Source organism: Thamnophis sirtalis, unplaced genomic scaffold (assembly GCF_051295495.1).
Source record: "Thamnophis sirtalis isolate CommonGarterSnake01/CBP01778 unplaced genomic scaffold, rThaSir2_p1.2 scaffold_9, whole genome shotgun sequence".
In the NCBI taxonomy this organism is placed as follows: domain Eukaryota; kingdom Metazoa; phylum Chordata; class Lepidosauria; order Squamata; family Natricidae; genus Thamnophis; species Thamnophis sirtalis.
In genome coordinates this window covers 2809243-2833029 of record NW_028261389.1, presented here as the reverse complement: position 1 = coordinate 2833029, position 23787 = coordinate 2809243, and the positions used below count along the sequence as shown (strand labels likewise).

The window sequence follows — 23787 nt, the reverse complement described above, 5'->3', positions numbered from 1 at the left end:
AGCGAGGAGGCGTGGGAAAAAAAAAGTGGGCAGGGCTCATGCAAATAGGCAAAACGAGACGGGCGCGCGCGTGACGTTACCAGGGAGGCCGTTCCCGCCGCTTTGAGCGTCATCCCCGCGAGCCGCTGACGTCGCCGAAGGTTGGCCGGGCGGCGACCGGCGAACGAGGCGGGATTTCCTGTCAGCGGGCCGAGCCGGGGACGCCGAAGCGAGCGGCGGGGGGTTAGCCAACCGGCCGCTGCCGTCGCCATGATCAAGAAGTTCGACAAGAAAGATGAGGAGTCCGGTAGGAGTTTCCACCTCCCCCGCCGCCATCCCCATTTCCCGCCGCTGCGATTCAACTTGAAGCGGTCGTTGGGCAGATTTGAAGAGCTGCTTCCCTCAACGGGGCCGCTAGCCCCGTCGTTCCATGAGAGACCTATTGGCTCCGCCTCCTGGGGGCGTGGCCCATGCGTCCCCTTCTGAGAGGCTCGAAGCGGTTAGCTGGGCGTGGTGGGCGGGGCCAGAGAGGGCGGGGCCGGCGAAGCGGAGGCTGTTCACGCTTAGCAGTCTTCTTTCCTCCCCCCCCCCCTCCGCGTTGCCTGGTATAAACCCAGCTTCGCTTTGCACGTCTGGACGGAGGGGGGGGACCATGCAAAGCGGGTCAGCAGATTGGTCCCTCTGGGTCAAAGAGCTCCTGGGGTCCCCGGGGCTGAGCGTTCCCTATGTTGCCTCTGGGCGTTTCTCAGGTGTGTTACTTAGCAACCAGCACTTACGCCCCCTCCCCAAATAGAGGGGATAGGCAGGTGACACGTGTGTCTCTCTGGGGAAGGGCTGGGGGGGGTAGATGGGGGGAGGGCTAAATGGACCCACCACTCAAAAGGCTGGTTGCCTTTTGGGGGGGAAGGGGTGAACATGGGAGGGAAAAGACCAGGATTTAAATCCTAGGGGGTGGAAGGGACCTTGGAGGTCATCTAGTCCAACCCCCCCTTTATACAGGTGATTCCCCAATTATGGCATCTTGGAGAATCTGGGTGGATTTCAAATTCGTGGGGTCCCCCGGGAAGCCTGATGCAAGCGGCCCCTCCACTCACAACAGCTCATTCAGTGACCGTTCAAAGTTACGACGGCCTCGGGAAGAAAGCGATTTAAGACCGTTGTTTCACACTTGCGACCGTTGCAGCATCCTGACGGTTGCAGTGTCCCGAGGTCGTAGGATTCCCTTTTGGGGTCCCGACCGGCAAAGTCAGTGGGGGGGCGGGGAAAGGCCAGACTCACTTCAGTGATTCGCTTAACAACTGCGGCAAACAACGGTTGTAAAAGGGAGACAAAACTCAAATTTTTTCACAGAGCCGCATGAACGTTGGGCTAAACTGTGGTCGTAAGTCGAGGACTACCTGTACCGAAGATGTCCCATCCCGGCAAATTTGAGACCGGTGGACTTCAACTCCCAGAATTCCCCAGCCGGCCACGAATGAATGACTAGGCGTGTCTAATCCAGTGTTTCTCAACCTTGGCAACTTGAAGATGTCCGGACTTCAACTCCCAGAATTCCCCAGCCAGCATTTGCTGGCTGGGGAATTCTGGGAGTTGAAGTCCGGACATCTTCAAGTTGCCAAGGTTGAGAAACACTGGTCTAATCTACTCTAAGATCTGTGCACTTTAACTCCCGTGAGCGGCTTGCTGGGGAATTCTGGGAGTTGAAGTCCACTGGTCTTAACAGGGCCAAGGTTATATTCCCTTGCCTTATGCAATCCTGGTTAAATGGTGGTTTGTTTTCAAAACCCTCCAGCAATGGAGCATTCCCAACTCTGGGAAGAAATCTGTTCCATTAATTCTCACAGACAAGAAGTTTCTCCTTAATTCCAGGTTGAAAATCTCTCTCCAATGAGCTTCCCCCGTTTACTCGCCTTTGGAAAACTTTTTGTCTCAGTCATGGCAACTTCAAGATGGGTGGACTTCAACTCCTAGAATTCCCCACGGATCGGAGAGGCGTGCCTTTATGGACCACAATTTCTTGGCTGTGTTCCAACTTCAGGACACGTAGATCTAGAACATTCATCGATAGCCATTGAGTCCCAATACACGCCGGCTGGGGAATTCTGGAGTTGAAGTCCACCCATCTTCAAGCAGTTGAAACGGAGAACCATCACCATAGACGCTGCTTGAGAGACCGCCTGCTGCCAATTACCTCCCAAAGACCCATTAGATCACACAGATAAGGCCTCCTCCGGGTTCCGTTTACTAGCCAATGTCATCTGGCCACGACCCGGGGGAGGGCCTTCTCTGTGGCGGCTCCCACCCCTTTGGAACGAGCTCCCCGCAGAGATTCGGACCCTCGCCTCTCTCCAGGCCTTCCGAAAAGCCGTTAAAACCTGGCTGTGTCGGCAGGCCTGGGGTCGATGAGTTCCCTTCCCCTCTTGAATTGTGTGGCTGTTGGTTGTTTTTATATGCCCTGTACTTTTATGTAGTCTTTGTGTTTCCCTTCCCCTCCTTGGGTTTGTGCGCTGCCCTGAGTCCCCCCGGGAATAGGGCGGCATATAAATAAAATGAAACTTGAAACTCGAAACTCAAACTCGAACTCGCTTGAATGCAATGACATTCAACTTGCGTTTCTCCCGCCGTGTAAAACTCTCGTGTTTTATACATTGCACAATCTCTGTTATAAAGACTCCGCTTTGATTGATTAGCAACCACGTAGCTGTCCTCATCCTGGCCCTTTAGGCCTTCTGGGTGCAACAACCATGAAGAATGAGGATTACACCTAATTTCCAGTTCAGAAGATTTATTACTCATGTCTACCCACAAGGATCTAGTTCAGTGTTTCTCAACCTTGGCAACTTGAAGATGTCCGGACTTCAACTCCCAGAATTCCCCAGCCAGCGAATGCTGATCTAGTTAACCAACGGCCAGCACTACATTGGCTCTGGATAAAAGTCAATGTAATTCAGAGGGAATTGGGCTTGGTGCCTTTGTGACAACGTAATGATTCCAGCCTGATTCCTCTCTTGACTCCACCCCCAGGCTCTGCTTTTTCTTCTCCTGCAAGGTCTTCCATGTCCGAGCAAAGGCAGACCTTCTCTAGCCCAGCCCCTTCCCCAAAGAAAGCCCCTGACTCTTGGATTAAGGGAGACGGACTGGCCCAAAGCCCCCCCCCCCCAGATTGCCTCCACGGCTCAGATTAGACTCGAACTCCCATCTTCTCAATCTTAGTCAAAACTGAACTACAAATGAGGGTCCGAAAGGGGCTTTTTTCAAGAGGCAACTGGACTTTCTGGGGTTTTTGTAAGACATTTCACTGTTCATCCAAGCAGCTTCCTCGGTTCTGACTGGATGGTGGAGGATGGAAGGATTGATACTCCTTGCAGACAGCTGGTCATTTGCATCCTTTTTTTAGAGAGTCGTTGAGGCCACTTGGAGGTTTTATCTGTGTCCTCGGGGTCACCTGAGCGATGTAAATGGGTGTGGAGCCTTCTTGGAACTGCTGAAAGGATCTTGTTGTAGACTGGAGATAGACAACTGTCGAGGGAGATGCGAAGTAACCATCCTCTGCTACCAAATGTGATGTTCCCGTGGTTCGTCCATGAGGCCAATGTGGAGAAAAGACACGGACACGATCTTTCTCGGGATGGAGCGACCCAGATTGGGGGTCTGAGAGCCCCTTTTATTGAGATAGGACAAAGGCAGGAGGAGCAATCAGCATGTGGTTAAAAACAGCCTGTAAAACTACAATTTCTAATCTACTACTCAGGGAAGTTCTGTCTATATATGGTCAAATCCTGGGCGTCATTGGTAGGGCACATCTCAGGATGTTATGTTATGCACTATCAGGATGTTATGGAGTTTTAGGAGTTTGTTTTCTCCTGTGTGGTTCAGCGTGGCTCCGCATGCCCTGGTATGAACTGGGCCATGGGTGACCCACACCTACACAAGGAACTATATTACAACAGGGAGAGCTGCTTAATTTTCGCCTAGATGACCTCCTTGACCCCACTTTCAAACCATTGGGCCTCTCTGTCCAGAAAGTGGACTTTGCTCTCTTCCAAAGAGTGGTTTTTGTCTTTGAAATGCAGATGGGACTGCTGAATCTTGTCCCGATGCGTTTGTTCTCCGATGTTGTTCATGAAGTGGTTTGTTGTTGTTTTACAAACGAGGGTCCCCAGGTTTAGAGGCCATCCACACCTATCTTACCTCCAAGTGTTTGGTGTCACAAGGTCCTTGCATGGCAAACATTGCCGGGCAACATATTACCAAAACTCTCACTGTCATGACCTTTCACCTGGCGAAACAGTGCGCCATAGGGGGTGATTTTGGAACCAAGATACCTCTAGTGGGCCACTGTAGAGAGTGTGCCCAAAATCTGGGAATGTAGGAGAGAAGGAAGGGGGGAAGGAAGAAGGAAAGGAAGGGGGAAAGGAAGGAGGGAAGGGGAAGAAAGGAGGGAAGGAAGGAGAGAAGGAGAGAAGAAAGGGAAGGAAGGAGGGAATGTAGGAGAGAAGGAAGGGGGGAAGGAAGGAGGAAAGGAAGGGGGAAAGGAAGGAGAGAAGGAGAAAAGAAAGGAGGGAAGGAAGGAAGGAGGGAAGGAGGGAAGGAGGGAAGGAAGGAGAAAAGAAAGGGAAGGAAGGAGGGAATGTAGGAGAGAAGGAATTGGGGAAGGAAGGAGGAAAGAAAGGGGGAAAGGAAGGAGAGAAGGAGAAAAGAAAGGAGGGAAGAAAGGAAGGAGGGAAGGGGAAGGAGGGAGGGAAGGAGGGAGGGAAGGAAGGGGAGTAGGAGAGAAGAAACGAGGGAAGGAAAGAGGGAGGGAGGGAGGGAAGAAGAAGTAGGACCGTTGTAAGATAAGATGGATCTATGGGATGGTAAGAAAGCAATCTTCAAGTATATGGTCAACTGTAGGGAAAAATTGTTATACATACATATTATTAATAACAGTTATGAGATCATATAATTGTGAATGTATATATGAAATTGATAAAATAAAATAATTTTTTTTTTAAAAAAAATCTGGGATCTCTTCTTCCCCAGGGAATGAAATTTGCGGGAAACGGTGGCGGCTTCAGTGCTGCTGGTTGCTGCTTGCAGTCAACACGATCTTCATTTTCAACCTTCTGTGACAGTTTCCCAGCCGCTCTCGCAATCCCTCATTCCCTCTGATACTTGTACAGGTAGTCCTCAACTTAGAACAGCTCATTCAGAGACTGTTCAAAGTTACAAACAGCCCTGAAAAAAAAGTGACTTATGACCGTTTTTCACACTAAGGACCGTTGTGGCATATCCCCCCTCCCCCATGGTCACATGATCAAAATTCGGATGCTTGGCAACTGGTTCATATTTATGAGGTTTGTAGTGTCCTGGGGTTATGTGATCATCATTTTGTAACTTTTTGTAACTTTCAAAGGGGAAGCCAGATTCACTTAAACGCGTTACTCGAAGACCTCCAAGGTTCCTTCCCAGCTCTGCTATTCTCTAGTTCAAGCCTTGGGAAGAAAAAATTCATGAGGCCAAGAAGGCCTGTTTTATTTATTTATTTATTAGACTTATATACCGCTTCATAGGGCTTTCAGCCCTCTCTAAGCGGTTTACAAATTTTTTAGCAAATTGAGTCAGCAACTTGCCCCCACAGTCCGGGGCCTCATTTCACCCACCTCGGAAGGATGGAAGGCTGAGTCGACCTTGAGCCGGTGAGATTTGAACCGCTGAACTGCAGATCACAGTCAGCTAAAGTGGCCTGCAGTACTGCACCCTAACTACTGCGCCACCTCGGCTCATTAATATCATTTGCTTCATATCATATCATTTGCTTCACAGCCTCATGTACGACTCCTATTTCTTGCTCATTTTCACATTGCCAAGAAGCGTCCATTCCGTGGGGATGAGTCCCTTTGATGGGAGCGCCTCACCTGGCATTGCTGAAAGTATCTAAGGGAGCGTCGCAAATCCCCCCCCCATTTGAAACGTCAAGGGCTCACATCATGTATGCTTGTCTCCTTCAGGTAGCGGCTCGAACCCTTTCCAACATTTGGAAAAAAGCGCGATCCTCCAGGAGGTATGATGGGGCCTTCTTATTTGACTTTATGTTGTGTTGTTGATTCTGTCTCTATGACCATCTGTCTCTGGGTGGTGTGCTAACAGATCACTCTTTATTTTTGTGTGTAATTGCTCGTCTCCTTTTCTGAAGTGGTCGGCCTGAGGGACTAGGAAGGACTTTCTCTGTGGTGGCTCCCTCCTTATTATTTGAAGGAACTCACCCTCTCCTGGTGATTGGCCCAAGGTTACCTAGCTGCCATTCACGCTTAAGGAGCTGCTAGAACTCTCCATCTCCTAGCGATTGCCCCAAATCACCCAACCAACTTTTATCCCTAAGGCAGGACTAGTATAGGTAGTCCTCGACTTACAACAGTTTGTTTAGTGACCATTCAAAGTTGCAACATCAGTGGAAAAAGTGACTTAGGACTGCTTTTCACTCTTATGACCATCACGGCATCCCCATGGTCACGTGACCAAAATTCGGACGCTTGACCACTAGCTCCCATTTACAATGGTCGCAGCATTCCGGGGTCACGCGATCCTCTTTTGCGACCTTGTGAAGTCCGTGGGGAAGCCGGATTCGTTTAACAACTGTGCTAACTTAATAACTGGAAGGATTCACTTAACAACTGTGGCCAGAAAAGTGGTAAAACTCGCTGAACAAATGTTTCACTTAGCAGGAGAACATTTGGGCGTTCAATTGTGGCCGTAAGGCGAGGACTACCTGTACTCGCAGTCTCCTGCTTTCTAGTTTGGTGCCTTTACCACTAGACACGACTAGAGCAATCTTCTTTCTGACAAGTTAAACATACTCAGTTCCTTTAACTACTTCTCGGTGGACGTCACATTGTCTCCCCTGACTATCAAGACTGGGGGTGTCAAACTCAATTTCTTGACGTCACTTGTGTTGGGGGCACCGGTGGTGGCCTGAGCGCTCTGTCAGTGAAAACGGGCTCCTGAGCTCCATTTTCGGCTACCGCATCCTCCTGCAATCCTCTGCCAGTAAAAACTCTGTTTTTGGGTACTGCAGCCTTCTGCAACCCTTTGCCAGTAAAAGCTCCCGTTTTCAGCTACCGCATCCTCCTGTAACCCTCAGCCAGTGAAAACAGAGCTGGGGAGTGCCGTTTTCACTGGCAGAAGCACCACGGTCCATTCCTTCACCGTTTCCAGGGCGACCACGTGGGCCAGATCTAAATTCCCTTGCAGTCCGGATCTGGGCCCACGAGCCTTGAGTTTGACACCCCTGATCTTGTGCAAACCTCTCAAAAATAAGTCATTGAGAGTCGGGAGTTTTTAAAATCTACGTAAACAGAATTGAAAATATAATATAGAATATTCTTTTATTGTCCAAGTGTGATTGGACACACGGGGAATTTGCCTCCGCTGCAAGATTTCCCAGTGGACCAACGACAAAGTGATGAGTCGTAAGATATAAACATCAAGGTGATAATAATGAGTAATGAAAATGATGCTTAACACAGAGTCCAGCTTGATGTCACTTGTGTTGGGGGCGCCTGTGCGCTCTTCCAGCGAAAATGGGCTCCCGACCTCTGTCTTTTGGTGGCGGGAGGCCGTTGCAGCTGAAAACGGAGCCTGCGGGAACCGCGCACAGCCCTCCCGATCTCCATTTTCGCTGGCAGAGGCACCGCGGACCGGGTTTATGCACGGTTTTCAGGGTGACCCCACGGGCTGGATTTGGCCTTGAGTTTGATACCCCTGATCTCGGCTGCCCTTCTGTGGACTCCAGCGTATTGACGGCCCTTTCGAAGAGTGGGGTCCAGACTTGGACCCAGAGTCCGACGGGAAACGTCAGCAAGTCTTCCCGGAGTCTGACTCTACGTTTCCTGTAGCGCAGTGTTTCTCAACCTTGGCGACTTTAAGTCCTGTGGACTTCAACTCCCAGAATCCCCCAGCCAGCACAGCTGGCTGGGGGAATTCTGGAAGTTGAAGTCCACAGGACTTAAACTCGCCAAGGTTGAGAAACACTGCTGTAGCGTTTCCTGTAGCAATGCGAAGTCCTGGATTTGTCTCTCTCCCTCCCCAGGCTCGTATTTTCAACGAGACGCCCATCAACCCACGAAGATGTCTGCACATCCTGACCAAGATCCTTTACCTGCTGAACCAGGTAAATGCCATGTCAGGGTTCCAAATAGCCTCCGAAATTAAATCAGAGTCCGAGGCAAAGGATTCCTCAAAGTCCCAATTGAAGAAGAGAGCCATGTTGGCACCTCTGGGAAAACCCGAATCTGAAAGCTTCCCAGTTTTCCCCACCCAGTTGAAAGTTCAAGATCTTGCCCCCCACACCCACAAGCCCACCCCACGGTCCAATCTCCCACTGTCATGCTGGCAGTTGCCCCATGCTAGAAACTCCCCATTGCCTGGGGATTTGCCCAAAGATACACATCCAACTTTCATACCTAAGGTGGGGCTAGAACTCCCAATCACCTGGTGATTGGCCCAAAGTCACACGACCAGTTTTAATGCCTAAGAGGGGGGACTCGAACTCCTCGTTGCCTGGTTGGCAACCACATCTGTATTTTTCCCCGGTAAAACACCCGCCTAGACAACAGGTCCATTAAATCGACGGGAAGCGAAACAGATCCAAGGTCGTCTTTACCTTTAGATGAACATTCTTGATTTATTTATTTAATTTCTTAATTAGACTTATATACCGCTTCATAGAGCTTTTAGCCCTCTCTAAGCGGTTTACAAATTTTTTTAGCAAGTTGAGTCAGCATATCGCCCCCACAGTCCGGGTCCTCATTTCACCCACCTCGGAAGGATGGAAGGCTGAGTCGACCTTGAGCCTGGTGAGATTTGAACCGCTGAGCTGCAGATCACAGTCAGCTAAAGTGGCCTGCAGTACTGCACCCTAACCACTGCGCCACCTCGATGTTTGAGGTGTATCTCCTTAGCACAGTGGTACCTGCTGCATTCCGGAAGCTGATGTGAAATTAACTGGGTCTGTTTTGGTTTCCTTTGTGGGGCGGTCCCGTAATTTTTTTTTTAATTGAGAATTTTAGGGAAAAAAACTTTTACAAATGTTTACCTCTCCCCCCTACCCTCCCCCCCACCCCCCCAACCTTCTTCCCCCCACCCCATTTCCCAGAACCAATACAGGGTATAAATCTTTAACAAAGATAGCAATAGCAATAGCAGTTAGACTTATATACCGCTTCATAGGGCTTTCACCCCTCTCTAAGCAGTTTACAGAGTCAGCATATCGCCCCCAACAACAATCCGGGTCCTCATTTCACCCACCTCGGAAGGATGGGAGGCTGAGTCAACCCTGAGCTGGTGAGATTTGAACAGCCGAACTGCAGAACTGCAGTCAGCTGAAGTAGCCTGCAGTGCTGCATTTAACCACTGAGCCACCTCGGCTCTTTCTAGATGTTCTAAAATAAACTTTAAAAAAGTTAGTATCATCTTTCATTTGAGCTCTAACTCCTCTTTGCTAGGCTAACTCTAAACAGATTATATCATTCCTTGTTTCTTCAGTCATAAACTATCTGGAATTTCTTAGTCCCATATTTATCCATCTTCTCCACTCCAATTTATATCTCTCATTGGAATGGTCCTTGAGATATGCTGATATTTTAGCCATCTCTACTAGGTTTGTTACTTTTAATGTCCATTCTTGAATAGTAGGCAAATCTTCCTTCTTCCAGTATTGCGCCACCAACAGTCTTGCTGCGGCTATTAAATGCAAAATCAAGTTAATCTCTATAACTGTACAGTCAGTAATTATACCTAACAAGAATAACTGAGGGGTAAACTTTATCCTTTTTTTAAGAACATTTTGCATAATCCACCATATTTTTTTATCCAAAATGCTATAACCTTTTTATAAGTCCACCATATATGAGAGTATGTAGCATCGAGACAATCACATCTCCAGCATTTAGATTGTAAATTGTAAATTATGGGCGGTCCCATAATTTGAGACCAGGAGAATTGACAATTGAGCCTAGCAGTTGAAGGGAGGGTTGCCTTCGCCTAAATAGCAATATAGCAATAGCAGTTAGACTTATATACGGCTTCATAGGGCTTTCAGCCCTCTCTAAGCGGTTTACAGAGTCAGCATATCGCCCCCACAGTCTGGGTCCTCATTTCACCCACCTCGGAAGGATGGAAGGCTGAGTCAACCTTGAGCCGGTGAGATTTGAACCGCCGAACTGCAGATAACAGTCAGTTGAAGTGGCCTGCAGTACTGCACCCTAACCACTGCACCACCTCGGCTCTTAAAAGTGTCCGCTGATTGCTTGTCTCCTTTAGGGTGAGCATTTCGGGACGACGGAAGCCACCGAAGCCTTCTTCGCCATGACAAGATTATTCCAGTCCAACGATGTGAGTCATTTCTTCCATGATTGATCCTTGGTTTCCTGTTCCTGTGTCGGCGACCGCTGGCAGCGTCCTTAGGGGTGTCCTCTGGTGGGTTGCTCCCGGCATTACGGCCAGTTTGGTGCGTGCGCATTTGCACAGAAGATAGGTCTGCGCATACGCAAAATGCTTAAAAGGGAGGGGGGTAAATTAAATTTGTGCAATCACAATTCTTCTGCGCATGCGCAGAACCAGAAATCAAGATGGCGGCCCCATCGGAGAATCGGTTTGGGGGCGTGGCAGGCCTCAGTCGCTGCCATTCCCAGCGACCCAGGCTGCCAAACCACTACTGGTTCAGGCGAACCGGTTCAAACTGGTAGGAACTGGGTGTCCTTTTTTGAAAGCAGGGGTCTCAAAAAATCAGGTAACCATTTTAAGACTTGTGGACTCCAAGTCCCAAAATTCTGGGAGATGAAGTCCATAAGTCTTTTTCTTTTCTGTTTTACTTTGTAAACATTACATGTTAGGTAAGCTCCCCGTTGGGAGAACGAGTGCGTTCAGAGAAGCGTTGTGAGAGTTGTGTTGGAGAACACACAAACCAGCATACAGAGATACTGCAGTTTAAATAGGCTTTTACTTTCGTGGAAATTGAGGTATCAGAGTCCATCAAACAGTCCAAGTCATACACGGATAAGACAGTCAGTCATCAATGTCTTTCAGTTAAGGGATAATCCAAATAACATAGTCCAGTATCATATAATCAGTTCGGCATTCAAAACTTGCTAACATGTTGCAAAACCTACAATAGCTCACGGCACTTTCTAACAGCCAGCTTCCAAAACACTCAGATCAGATCAGCCCAGCATCTAACAAACAGAGAGAGCTAACAGTCATTCTGGCTCCCTCTTATGGCCGATTGAGGAAACAGCAACCAATCACATTTTACAGTATGATTTAAAGAAACAGGTATAGCATTGTTACATGATTTATATATTGCCAACCCAACCGTTAGAATTATATTCCTAACAATTCATTTAGAGAATAAAATACAAAAGCAAATAGCGGGATATACAGCGGAAGGGAAGGGGAAAAGAGTGAGGAAGAGAGGGGGGGAAATTAACCCCCCAAAAAGTGTGTTGACTTCCAACTCCCTCTGTCGCAGTAGAATGAGATAGTCACATCCAACCTCCCCTTTTTACTTTTCCCTAATAGGATAAACTAGCCATTTCCTTTAACGGCGAATCAGTAAAACCCAAAATCAAAGGTTCTTCTCCCCGCCCTACCCCCCCCACCTCAAGCACAAAGTCCAGAAGTGGTTTCGAAGCAGAAAGAAAACACTTTTATTCTTTTCTTAGAACAAAACGGTCAATTTAGCCCTCTCTGCCAACTCCCATCCGCTTCTGTAGACATTCGTCCATGATGGGAAGAAGTCCACAAGTCTTAAAGTGGCCAAGGTTGGACACACACACACACACACACACACAACCCTAGAGAGGACCACGGGGATAAAACAGCAGTGGGTCATCAACCCCCTTGGAAAATTCAACTTTTATTGTGGTCTTTCCGCAGCAAACCTTAAGGAGAATGTGTTACCTGACCATCAAAGAGATGGCCAACATCTCAGAAGACGTCATTATCGTCACCAGCAGGTAATCTGGTTTTGATTCTGGGGCTAGAAGCATCGATATCTCAGGTGGGATGGGATGGGATGAGAAGTAGAAGAGAAGTTAGAATGGAGCGGAACTGAAGGGAAGGGAAGAAAGAGGAGAGGAAAGGAGAATAGAAAATAGGATAGAGAAGAGAAGAAGGAGTTGAGTAGAAGAAAATAGAATAGAATAGAATGGAATAGAATAGAATAGAATAGAATAATAAAATATAGAATAGAAAAGAAAATAGAATAGAAAGAACAGAACGGAAAAATAGAATATAGAATAGAATAGAAAGAAAAGAATAGAATATAGAATAGAATAGAATAGAATAGAATAGAATAGAATAATAAAATATAGAATAGAAAAGAAAATAGAATAGAAAGAACAGAACGGAAAGAATAGAAGAGAGAATAGAATAGAAAGAAAAGAATAGAATATAGAATAGAATAGAATAATAAAATATAGAATAGAAAAGAAAATAGAAAAGAAAGAACAGAACGGAAAAATAAGAAGAGAGAATAGAATAGAAAGAAAAGAATAGAGAATAGAATAGAATAGAATAATAAAATAGAGAATAGAGAAGAAAATAGAATAGAAAGAACAGAATGGAAAAATAGAAGAGAGAATAGAATAGAAAGAAAAGAATAGAGAATAGAATAGAATAGAATAGAATAATAAAATATAGAATAGAAAAGAAAATAGAATAGAAAGAACAGAATGGAAAAATAGAAGAGAGAATAGAATAGAAAGAAAAGAATAGAGAATAGAATAGAATAATAAAATATAGAATAGAGAAGAAAATAGAATAGAAAGAACAGAATGGAAAAATAGAAGAGAATAGAATAGAAAGAAAAGAATAGAATATAGAATAGAATAGAATAATAAAATATAGAATAGAAAAGAAAATAGAATAGAAAGAACAGAACAGAACGGAACGGAAAAATAGAATATAGAATAGAATAGAAAGAATAGAATATAGAATAGAATAGAATAGAATAATAAAATATAGAATAGAAAAGAAAATAGAATAGAAAGAACAGAACGGAAAAATAGAAGAGAGAACAGAATAAAAAGAAAAGAATAGAATATAGAATAGAATAGAATAGAATAGACAGAGTTGGAAGGGACCTTGGAGGTCTTCTAGTCCACCCCCCTGCTCAGGCAGGAAACCCTATCCCACAGGTGTCAAACTCGCGTTGTCATGGCGGCGTCACATGGCGTATTGCAACTCCCACCCCTTCGCTAAACCAGGTGTGGGCGTGGTCAGCGCGGGACGCATCTGGCCCGCGGGCCAGAAGTTTGCAAGCCCTGCCCTAGATCACTTCAGGCCAATGGTTCTCCCATCTCCTCTTAAAAACTTCCAGTGTTGGCTCATTCACAACCTCTGGAGGCATGGGGTGAAGAACCTAGGAGGGGTGACTCTGTTTGCCACCCAGAAGCCTATAGATCACTTTCCGGAATCCGTTCGGTCACCATGGGATCGTCTTCTGCAGGTTGAAACAAGCCTGTTTTTCGCATCCGGCGTCTCCTGGAGAACCAATTACCCTGCCTAAGGCAGATTGCAGCCACAGCTCGGTCTCCTGGGCACCCTTTAAAAAATCTAAGCAGACACATTTATCCTGCGAAAGCAACATTTCCCACCGATTTTAATATTCTAATTAAACTAACAGAACGTTTACAAAATAAAACACAGTTTGATGAGAGATAGCTTGATGCAGCCGATAATGCATCAGACTAGATCTGTAATGGCGAACCTTTTTCCCGTCACGTGCCAAAAGTAGGGGGAGCGCAGTGGGGTCGTGCACGGGCATGCCCACACCCATAATACTATGCGGAGATCCATGCACACATGACTCCCCCACCCGCTTTTGGCATGTGATGGGCCCGTTTTTCATCCTCCCCAGACTCCGGAGGCTTTCTAGGAGCCCGGGGAGGGTGAAAACAGCCCTCGGAGGCTTCAGGATCTTCCTTGAAGGCTCTGGAGTGCAAAAAACGGGCCTATGGGCAAACCGGAAGTTTGGGAACGGACTTCCGGTTTGGCCGTAGTGCCGTTTTTCGTGCTCCGGAGACTTCAGGGAAGCCTGAAGGCTCCGGAGGGCAAAAAACGGGCCTATGGGCAAACCGGAAGTTTAGGAACGGACTTCCGGTTTGGCTGTAGTTTCGTTTTTCGCACTCCAGAGCCTTCAGGGAAGCCTCCTGAAGCCTCCGGAGTGCAAAAAACGGAAGTTTGGAAACGGACTTCCGGTTTGCCCGTTTTTCTCGCTCCGGAGGGGGAAAAATGGGCCTACGTGAAAATGAAGTCACTTCCGGTTTGGCCGTAGGGCTGTTTTTCACGCTCTGAAGGCTCTGGAGGGCAAAAAACGGGCCTATGGGCAAACCGGAAGTTTGGGAACGGACTTAGGGTTTGGCCGTAGTGCCGTTTTTTGTGTTCCAGAGGGGGAAAAATGGGCCTATGTGAAAACTGGAAGTCACTTCCGTTTTGGCCATAGGGCTGTTTTTCGCGCTCCGGAAGCTTCAGGGAAGCCGCCTGAAGGCTCCGGAGGGCGGAAAACGGGCCTATGTGAAAACCGGAAGTGACTTCCAGTTTGCCCATAGGGCCATTTTTTGTGCTACGGAGGGCAAAAAACAGCCTTAAGGCTGAAGTTAGCTGGCCAGCATGCTGAAGCTGACAGGGCAATGCCTCATGTGCCACCTGTGGCATGCGTGCCATAAGTTCGCCATCATGGGAATAGATAGTGGAGGACTGCGAGTTCTAGTTCTGCTTTAGGCGTGGAAGCCGGATGTCACCACAGGCCAGATCTAAGCACCCCTTGGGCCAGATGCAGTCTATGGGCTCTGAGTTTGAACCCCCCCCCCCCCCAAACTGTAGGATAACAATTGCAATGGATCTCAGAATTCACCAAACAGGTAAAAAAAATCTCCTGGCCACACTTCGTACCAGCTGAAGCTTCCGGGCTGCCTTCAAGGGCTGCCCCAGTCAGGACTCACGGCAGCTGTCTACCTCTGAGACAGCAAAAGTTAGGATGGCTGAACCCCAGGCCTCCTGGCATCTGTGTTAAGGCGAGCCTTGTCTTCTGTGTCCTAGCCTAACTAAAGATATGACGGGGAAAGAAGACGTTTACCGAGGACCGGCGATTCGAGCCCTCTGTCGGATCACGGATGTGAGTTTGAAAATTTCCCAGTTGTGAAAACGAGGAATGTGTTGGTTCACGGATGAGATTTTGAACCCCGGATGAATGCCGTGTGTCTGTGTGTGTGTGTGTGTTAGTGTTATCCGGAGATCTTACCCCACACCTTCAGTCTTTTTGACATGTAGTCCTCGGCATACGACCACAGTCAACTGGAGAGAGAGGGGGGGGAGGGAGGGAGGGAGGGAGGGGGGGAAGGGAGGGAGGGGGGAAGGGAGGGAGAGAGAGAGGCAGGGGGCGGAGATGAATAGATGTACAGAAGACAGAGGGGAGAGAAGAGCAGTGGAAATCTGCAAGGAATCATTGCTTCAACTACAAAGGATTTGCCGTGTTTGGGGAGCTGGGCCAGAATGGAAATTGCTGGCTGAGGAATTCTGGGAATTGAAGTCCACAAATTGCCAAGTTTGGACTCCCCTGGTTTTAGAGGCTCGTTTCCGCCAATGCGAAGGACTAGAAACTTATCTTTTAAATCAAACGGTGAATAACTCCCCCCCCCCCCAAAATGCTCCGTTTTGTTTTCCGAGGTACCAAAGAGCCTCGCGTGAATGTGATTCCGTCTTCTTTCATTTCTGTCCCCGTGTGCCGTTCGGACGTCTGTCTCACCTCCGTTCTTCTTGCTTTCCCAGGGAACGATGCTCCAGGCCATCGAGCGATACATGAAGCAGGCCATTGTCGACAAAGTCGCCAGCGTGTCCAGTTCTGCCTTGGTGTCGTCCTTGGTAAGTGACAAAGGCCGGAGCCCTCGCGCCCGCGATCTGAATTCAAATCCTTGGCAAGCAAGCAAGCCTCCGTCTCCGAGAAGCGAAATCGGCGAGGGAAGCGGGGACGCATCATTCATGTAACGAACTCTTTTCCAGCATATGATGAAGATCAACTACGATGTGGTCAAGAGGTGGATTAACGAAGCCCAGGAAGCCGCTTCCAGCGACAACGTCATGGTGCAGGTAGGGATTCCCCGGAGCAGGAGGTGGGAATCTGGGGAGCTTTCTGGACCCAGCCTGGAAGTTGGGACACGTTTGGAGGCCCCCCCTGGTTAGTCCACCTTCCCTCCCTTGAAGCCGCCTCTGCAGGTAGCAATAGCGTTTAGACCTAGAGATACCGAGCCTTTATAGCGGTAAGCGGTTTACCGAGTCAGCCCCTCTTGCCCCCAACAATCTGGGTCCTCATTTGACCCACCCTTGGAAGGACGGAAGGCTGAGTCAACCTTGAGCCGGCCAGGATCAAACTGCTGGCAGTGCGCAGAGTTTGGCTGCAATACTGCATTCGAACCACTGCATCACCAGGGCCCTTCCTTCCTTCTCTGCCTTCCTTCCTCTTTCTCTCTCCTTCCTTCTTTCCTTCCTTCCTTCCTTCTCTTTCTTCCTTCCTCTTTCTCTCTCCTTCCTTCTTTCCTTCCTTCCTTCCTTCTCTTTCTTCCTTCCTCTTTCTCTCTCTCTCCTTCCTTCCTTCCTTCCTTCCTTCTCTTTCTTCCTCCTTCTTTCTCTCTCCCTTCCTTCTCTTCCTTCCTCCCTCTTACTCTCTCTCCCTCCCTTCCTTCCCTTTCTTCCTTCCTATTTCTCTCTCCTCCTTCCTTCTTTCCTTCTTTCTCTTTCTTCCTTCCTTGCTATAGCAGATAGACATTTATTATTTCAAAGGGCTTTACAGCCCTCTCTAAGCGGTTTACAGAGTCAGCCTCTTTCCCCCAACAATCTGGGTCCTCATTTTACCCACCTCAGAAGGATGGAAGGCTTAGTCAACCTTGAGCTGGTCAGGATCGAACTGCTGGCAGTGGGCAGAGTTTGCCTGCAATACTGCATTCTAACCACTGTATTCCCAGGGCCCTTCCTTCCTTCTCTTTCTTCCTTCCTCTTTCTCGCTCTCTCCTTCTTCCTTCCTTCCTTCTTTTTCTTCCTTCCTCTTTCTCTCTCCCTTCCTTCTCTTTCTTCCTTCCTCTTTCTCTCTCTCTCCCTCCCTTTCTTCTCTTCCTTCCTTCCTATTCTTCTTACTCTCCTCCTTCCTTCCTTCATTTCTTTCCTTCCCTCTCTTTCTTCCTTCCTTGCTATAGCACATAGACATTTATTGTTTCATAGGGCTTTACAGCCCCATCTAAGAGGTTTACGGAGTCAGCCTCTCTTGCCCCCAACAATCTGGGTCCACATTTTACCCACCTCAGAAGGATGGAAGGCTGAGTCAACCTGGAGCCGGTCAGGATCGAATTGCTGGCAGTGGGCAGAATTAGCCTGCAATATTGCAATCTCATCATTCTGCCACCACAGCCCTCCCTCCCTCCCTCCCTCCCTCCCTCCCTTCCAAACAGTTAGAAGCACTTAGATTTATATACCCCTTCACAGTACTTTACAGCCCTCTCTGAGCCGTTTATAGAATCACGGTCACCCCATTGACCCCAACAATCTGGGTCCTCGTTTTAGTTTAGTTTAGTTTAGTTTATTAGTTTTGTATGCCGCCCACTCTCGGAAGACTCAGGGCGGCTTACAATAAAAAGGGAGAGGGGATATAAAAATAAAACAACAATTTAAAATTGCAACAACATTCATAACTTAGAATGGGGCTAGATAATTCAACAGCCCCAGGCCTGCCGGAACACCCAGTTCTTGGCCGCTTTACGGAAGGCCGGGAGAGTAGTAAGGGTCCGGATCTCAACGGGGAGATCGTTCCAGAGGGCCGGAGCAGCTACAGAGAAGGCTCTCCCCTGGGGGGTCGCCAGCCGACATTGACTGGCAGATGGAATCCGGAGGAGACCTAGTCTGTGCGATCTGATCGGTCTATGGGAGGTAAATGGCAGGAGGCGGTCTCTCAGGTAGAAGGACCTCAAAAGGACGGAAGGCTGAGTCAACCTTGAGCTGGTCAGGATTGAACTCCAGACTGTGAGCAGAGTTAGCCTGCATTGCTGCACTCTAACCACTGGGCTATCGCAGCTCTTGATTGTTGGTCTACAATGCCCATCATTCTCAGTCAGCTCCACAGTGGCTAAGGATCGTGTGGGCTGTCATCATGACATCAGTAGTGGAGGACCTGTGTTCACACGTTCTAGGTCGATCCTCCCAGGAGGCAGGCATGAGGAGGTGCTACCTGTGTTGAGGGCTCCTTCAAACTTTCCCTGGCTTTGAGCCAATCCTGGTGTTCTGGCCGAGGCTTCCCAAGATCACGAAGCCGACTCCTCGTCCCGATGAAACCCCTTTTAATTAGTTTAAAGGGAATTCCACTCCAGCAAAGTCCCGGCCAACAGTCTTTCTTGCGATTTCACAATCATTGGCTTTTATCAGGCTTGGAGAGCGGCCAAGCCGATATGAGCCGAGGTGGCGCAGTGGTTAGGGTGCAGTCCTGCAGGCCATTTCAGCTGACTGCTATCTGCAGTTCGGCTGTTCAAATCTCACCGGCTCAGGGTTGACTCAGCCTTCCATCCTTCCGAGGTGGGTGAAATGAGGACCCAGACTGTTGTTGGGGGCGATATGCTGACTCTCTGTAAACCGCTTAGAGAGGGCTGAAAGCCCTATGAAGCGGTATATAAGTCTAACTGCTATTGCTATTGCTATCTTCCAAACTCCATCTGTAGCGGCAATTACTTGACAAGAAGTCAGGAACAGATCTTCACCCTAATGCATTGAACTGATTGTCTCCTGCAAACTCCACTCCCTTTTATTCCCTCTGGGAGGGGCCATTCACCGTCCACCTGTGGCCTTCCTCCCAAGTTGACCCCTGTTCTTTAGCTCTTCCCTTCGTCTGGCAGCTCTGCGCATGCGCACACTGGGAAGAGGCTCCAGCTGTTCTTCTGCCTCACTGATCTCCGACTCTGAAGGCAGCTGATAACTGTCAGACGGCCCTGGCCCCCTCTCTGCCTCTGACATGGAGCCCTCATCAGAGCCTCCTCCAGACTCCAGGACTGGCCCAGGTTCCTCCCCAGAGTCCTCACTGTCCGAATCTGCTTCCAGATCCGCTGGCGGGCCAGAACACTTTTCCCTGGCTTTGAGCTGACCCCGGCCACCCGCGTGTGTGTGTGTGTGTGTGTGTGGAAATCAATCCTTTTCCTTCTTTCTTTTGTCCGCAGTACCATGCCCTTGGCCTGCTCTACCATCTGAGAAAAAACGACCGCCTGGCCGTTTCCAAGATGCTGAACAAATTCACCAGATCCGGATTGAAGTCCCAGTTTGCCTACTGCATGCTGATCCGGATTGCCAGCCGGCTGCTGAAGGAGTCTGAGGAGGGGTAAAGAAATCGGGGGGGGGGGGCTCGTCAGGAGGTCCAGAAGAGCATCCCTGCACGACCCCCTCCCCAGCTTCCCAATGCTTTCCTGAAGGGCGAAAAACGGCCCCAAAGGGCCAACCGGAAATGATCCGTTTGCGGCTTCCGGGGAGCCGGAGGGGATCCGTTTCCGCCCTTCCCAGGCTTCAGGAAAGCCTCCGGAGCCTGGGGAGGGGTCGTGCGCGCATGCGCAGGTGGGCAGGGAGGATTGAATTGCCAGTGGTGGGTTACGACCGGTACGCCTCGGTATAGGCGTACCGGAGCCTGCCGGGAGCACCAGGTACCGTTCTGGTACGGTGCTCCGGAAGGCCCGCCCGCGCTCCTTACCGGTATTTGAGGTTTTTGGGGCTTCCGCGCACACCCACGGATGCTCCGCCGGCCAGATGGAGCATTGCAGGCAGTAAGTGTGCGTGCGTGCGCTGCGCGCATGTGCGCACATTCATGTATTGGACGCCCGGCTCCGTTGCACCGTACCAGTTGCAATTGGCCCCGGAACCCAGCACTGGGGTACCCATGCGCTCACGATAGCCCGTGCGCATAATTTTGGCACGCCATAAGAAAAAAGGTTAGGAGATTAATGGTGACGTCCCCCAACCTGTTAAAGGCAGCCGTCTCTTCTCCCCGCAGGCACGACAACCCCCTCTTCGACTTCATCGAAAGCTGCCTGCGCAACAAGCACGAGATGGTGATTTACGAGGCCGCCTCGGCCATCATCCACCTCCCCAATTGTACGGCCCGGGAACTGGCCCCCGCAGTCTCAGGTGAGCGCAACATGGGAGCCTGTCCCTTCGTGTCAGACCCCGGAACCCCCGGTGGATGAGGTGACCTGCGGCCTCAGAAAGTTTGTTTATTCATTTTGAACTGTTCAATCGATGCGTGACCCGTCAAAACCGCGCTCGACTAAGCCGCGCCCGATTAAACCGCGTCGCTGATGTCATCAACAGGGCGACAACAGCCAGCGCGGAGAAAGAAGGGCGCTTTAAATAGCGCTTTGAAAGCAAGCCGATTCAACTTAAGGTAAGGGTTAGGTTTAGGGTTAGCTTTAGGGTTAGGGTTAGGTTAAGGGTTAGGGTTAGGTTTAGGGTTAGGTTAAGGGTTAGAGTTAGGTTTAGGGTTAGGTTAAGGGTTAGGATTAGATTTAGGGTTAGGTTAAGGGTTAGGTTTAGGGTTAGATTTAGGGGGGTTAGGTTTAGGGGTTAATTTTAGGTTTAGCGTTTACAGCGTGCTTCTGTCTCCGCGCTGTTGTCGCCCTGTTGATGACGTCAGCGACGCGGTTTAGTCGGGCGCGGTTTAGTCGAGCGCGGTTTTGTGGTGGAACCCAATCGATTGACGTAGCTGCCAAGTCAATTTTTTTTTAAAAAAAATTCCACCGTATAGAGGTGGTCCCACGACTACAATTGAGGCCAGAATTGATGTCGCTGAGTGAGACGTGGCTTCAGTCAGTTCCACCCCACTTTACAACCACTTTGTTAAGTGAATCACTGTTGTTGCTACGTTAGCAGCATCCTTGTTAAGCGAATCTGGCTTCCCCCTTGATGTCGCTTGCTGGAAAGTTCGCAAAAGGGGATCGCGTGACATACCCCTCCCCCCCGGGATGCTGCGACTGTCATAAATATGGGTCAGTGATCAAGCATCACGTGGCCACAGGGATACTGCAAGTGTGAAAAATGGTCATAGGTTTCTTTTTTTCCATGGCGCTGTAACTTTGAAGGGCGCGGCCAGCCTGTTGCTACTCCCCAAACTGCTGGGCCAATGTTTCCTCTTCCCACTGGGTAGACTGTGCCGAAAGGACACGGGCCGGCCTCTTACATTTTCCAGGATGGCCCCTTGGGCTGGATCAGACCACATCGCGGACCAGATCCGACCCATGGGCCTTGAATTTAACACACACACACACACACACACACACTTAATTTAGACAAAGATGTAGAAGGGGTGTTATTTGGGTAACAAATATGCTAATGGATGTGCTGTCTATCGGGCTTGATCCCCTTCCCTCCTCTCATTGGGCTGCCAAAAAAGCCAACACAGTTCTAGGCTGCATCAACAGAGGGAGAGAATCAAGATCACATGAAGTGTTAATACCACTTTATAAGGCCTTGGGAAGGCCACACTTGGAATATTTGCATTCAGTTTTGGTCGCCACGATGTAGAAAAGATGTGGAGACTCCGGAAAGAGGGCAGAGAAGAGCAACAAAGAGGATTAGGGGATTGGAGGCTAAAACATACGAAGTACGGTTGCAGGAACTGGAAATGTCTAGTTTAATGAAAAGAAGGACTAGGGGAGACATGATAGCATCTTCCAATATCTCAGGGGTTGCCACAAAGAAGAGGGAGCCAAACTATTCTCCAAGGCACCTGAGGGCAGAACAAGAAGCAATGGGTGGAAACTAATCAAGGAGAGAAGCAACTTAGAACGGAGGAGGAATTTCCTGACAGTGAGGACAATTAATCAGTGGAACAGAATTTGCCTCCAGAAGTTGTGAATGCCCCAACACTGGAAGTCTTTAAGAAGATGTTGGATAGTCATTTGTCTGAAACGGTATAGGGTTTCCTGCCTAGGCCCCAGGGGGTTAGACTAGAAGACCTCCAAGGTCCCTTCCAACTCTGCTATTGCATTGTAAAATTGGTGTGACAGAATTCAAAGTTGTCAATCTTTGCTTCTCCGTTCAGTGCTTCAGCTCTTCTGCAGTTCTCCGAAGCCCGTTCTGCGCTATGCGGCGGTCAGGACCCTTAATAAGGTGGGCTCCATCAGAGAGCATTAACTATTTTATTGCATTTTATTTGCTTTTTATTTGATACTGTATTTATATCTTATTACTTTATTTTATATTTTATTGCATTTCATCTTATTATTTTACCATATTCTTTATTTATTTTATTTGATTTTTATTTGATACTGTATTTTATCTTATTACTTTATTTTATATTTTATTGCATTTCATCTTATTATTTTACCATATTCTTTATTTTATCATTAGTTTCGTTTATTATTATTTATTTTGTTGCATTTTATTTTATTCTATTCTATTATTTCATATATTATTCATCATTGCAGGCTGCAGGATTCCTATTGGCGGCTGTCCTCTAAGCCTTTTCTGGGTTGTGCTTTCAGGTGGCAATGAAGCATCCCTCCGCCGTGACAGCCTGCAATTTGGACTTGGAAAACCTGATCACCGATTCTAACCGCAGCATCGCCACCCTGGCCATCACCACCCTGCTGAAGACGGGCAGCGAGAGCAGCGTGGACCGGCTCATGAAACAGATCTCCTCCTTCGTCTCTGAGATATCGGATGAGTTTAAGGTCAGCTTTCTAAGAACCGGCTCCTGATTTTTCTCTTCGGGCAGCCAGGATTCTTAGGAATGGGATTCCGGCTTTTCTCTGCCAAAAACTGGCACGGAGGGGAGTCTGCCTGGGGAATTCTGGGAGTTGAAGTCCAGCAAAGTGGCCAAGCTTTGAGAGAAGGACTCTTGCGTGCTGTCCTGTGGCACGACTAAGCCGCGCCCGATTAAACCGCGTCGCTGACGTCATCAACAGGGCGACAACAGCAAGCGTGGAGAAAGAAGGGCGCTTTAAATAGCGCTTTGAAAGCAAGCCGATTCAAGTTAAGGTAAGGGTTAGGGTTAGGATTAGGGTTAGGGTTAGGGTTAGGGTTAGGTTAAGGGTTAGGGTTAGGTTAAGGGTTAGGTTAAGGGTTAGGGTTAGGTTAAGGGTTAGGTTTAGGATTTAGGATTTTAGGATTTTATTAATATTTGTAGGCCGCCCTTTTCCCTGAGGGGACTCAGGGCGGCTCACATAAAATCGGGGAGGGGGAATACAAACATTAAGATAAGACATATAATAAAATAGTAAACAACATACATTCATCATTCGGGAGGGGAACTATCCTTGTCCCCAGGCCTGACGGGCGAGCCAGTTCTTAAGGGCTGTGCGGAAGGCCTGGACGGTGGAGAGGGTGCGAATCTCTACGGGGAGCTCGTTCCAAAGGGTCGGGGCTACTACTGAGAAGGCCCTCCTCCTTGTAGTTGCCAGCCGGCACTGGCTGGCCGATGGAATACGGAGGAGGCCTAATCTATGTGATCTTATTGGTCGCAGGGATGTAATTGGCAGAAGGCGGTCTCTTAAGTAGTAGGTTAAGGGTTAGGTTAAGGGTTAGGGTTAGGGTTAGGTTAAGGGTTAGGTTTAGGGTTAGTTTTAGGGTTAGGTTTAGGGTTAGGTTAAGGGTTAGGATTAGGTTTAGCGTTAGGTTAGGGTTAGGATTAGGTTTAGGGGGGTTAGGTTTAGGTTTAGGGGTTAATTTTAGGTTTAGCGTTTACAGCATGCTTTTTTCTCCGCGCTGTTGTCGCACTGTGATGACGTCAGCTACGCGGTTTCGTCGAGCGCGCTT

General features: G+C 48.6%; 1 protein-coding gene across 4 annotated transcripts in view; it reads left to right on the top strand.

Annotated features, from left to right (window-relative positions):
* Positions 1-148: 148 nt before the first annotated feature.
* The window catches only part of COPG2 (coat protein complex I subunit gamma 2), a 39565-nt gene continuing 15926 nt past the window's right edge, over positions 149-23787 (top strand). For 2 of the 4 annotated variants that reach the window (XM_087722657.1, XM_087722656.1), the window contains exons 1-12: positions 149-286; positions 5970-6022; positions 8048-8128; positions 10279-10350; positions 11893-11972; positions 15058-15133; positions 15787-15879; positions 16018-16104; positions 19206-19363; positions 20027-20160; positions 22073-22140; positions 22515-22703. In XM_087722657.1, coding sequence (XP_087578783.1) covers positions 250-286; positions 5970-6022; positions 8048-8128; positions 10279-10350; positions 11893-11972; positions 15058-15133; positions 15787-15879; positions 16018-16104; positions 19206-19363; positions 20027-20160; positions 22073-22140; positions 22515-22703 — 1128 coding nt within the window. In that variant the 5' untranslated portion in view covers positions 149-249. Of the gene's footprint in view, positions 287-589; positions 729-5969; positions 6023-8047; positions 8129-10278; positions 10351-11892; positions 11973-15057; positions 15134-15786; positions 15880-16017; positions 16105-19205; positions 19364-20026; positions 20161-22072; positions 22141-22514; positions 22704-23787 lie in introns of those variants that run through there. The other 2 variants (XM_087722654.1, XM_087722655.1) reach the window with 2 other exon arrangements.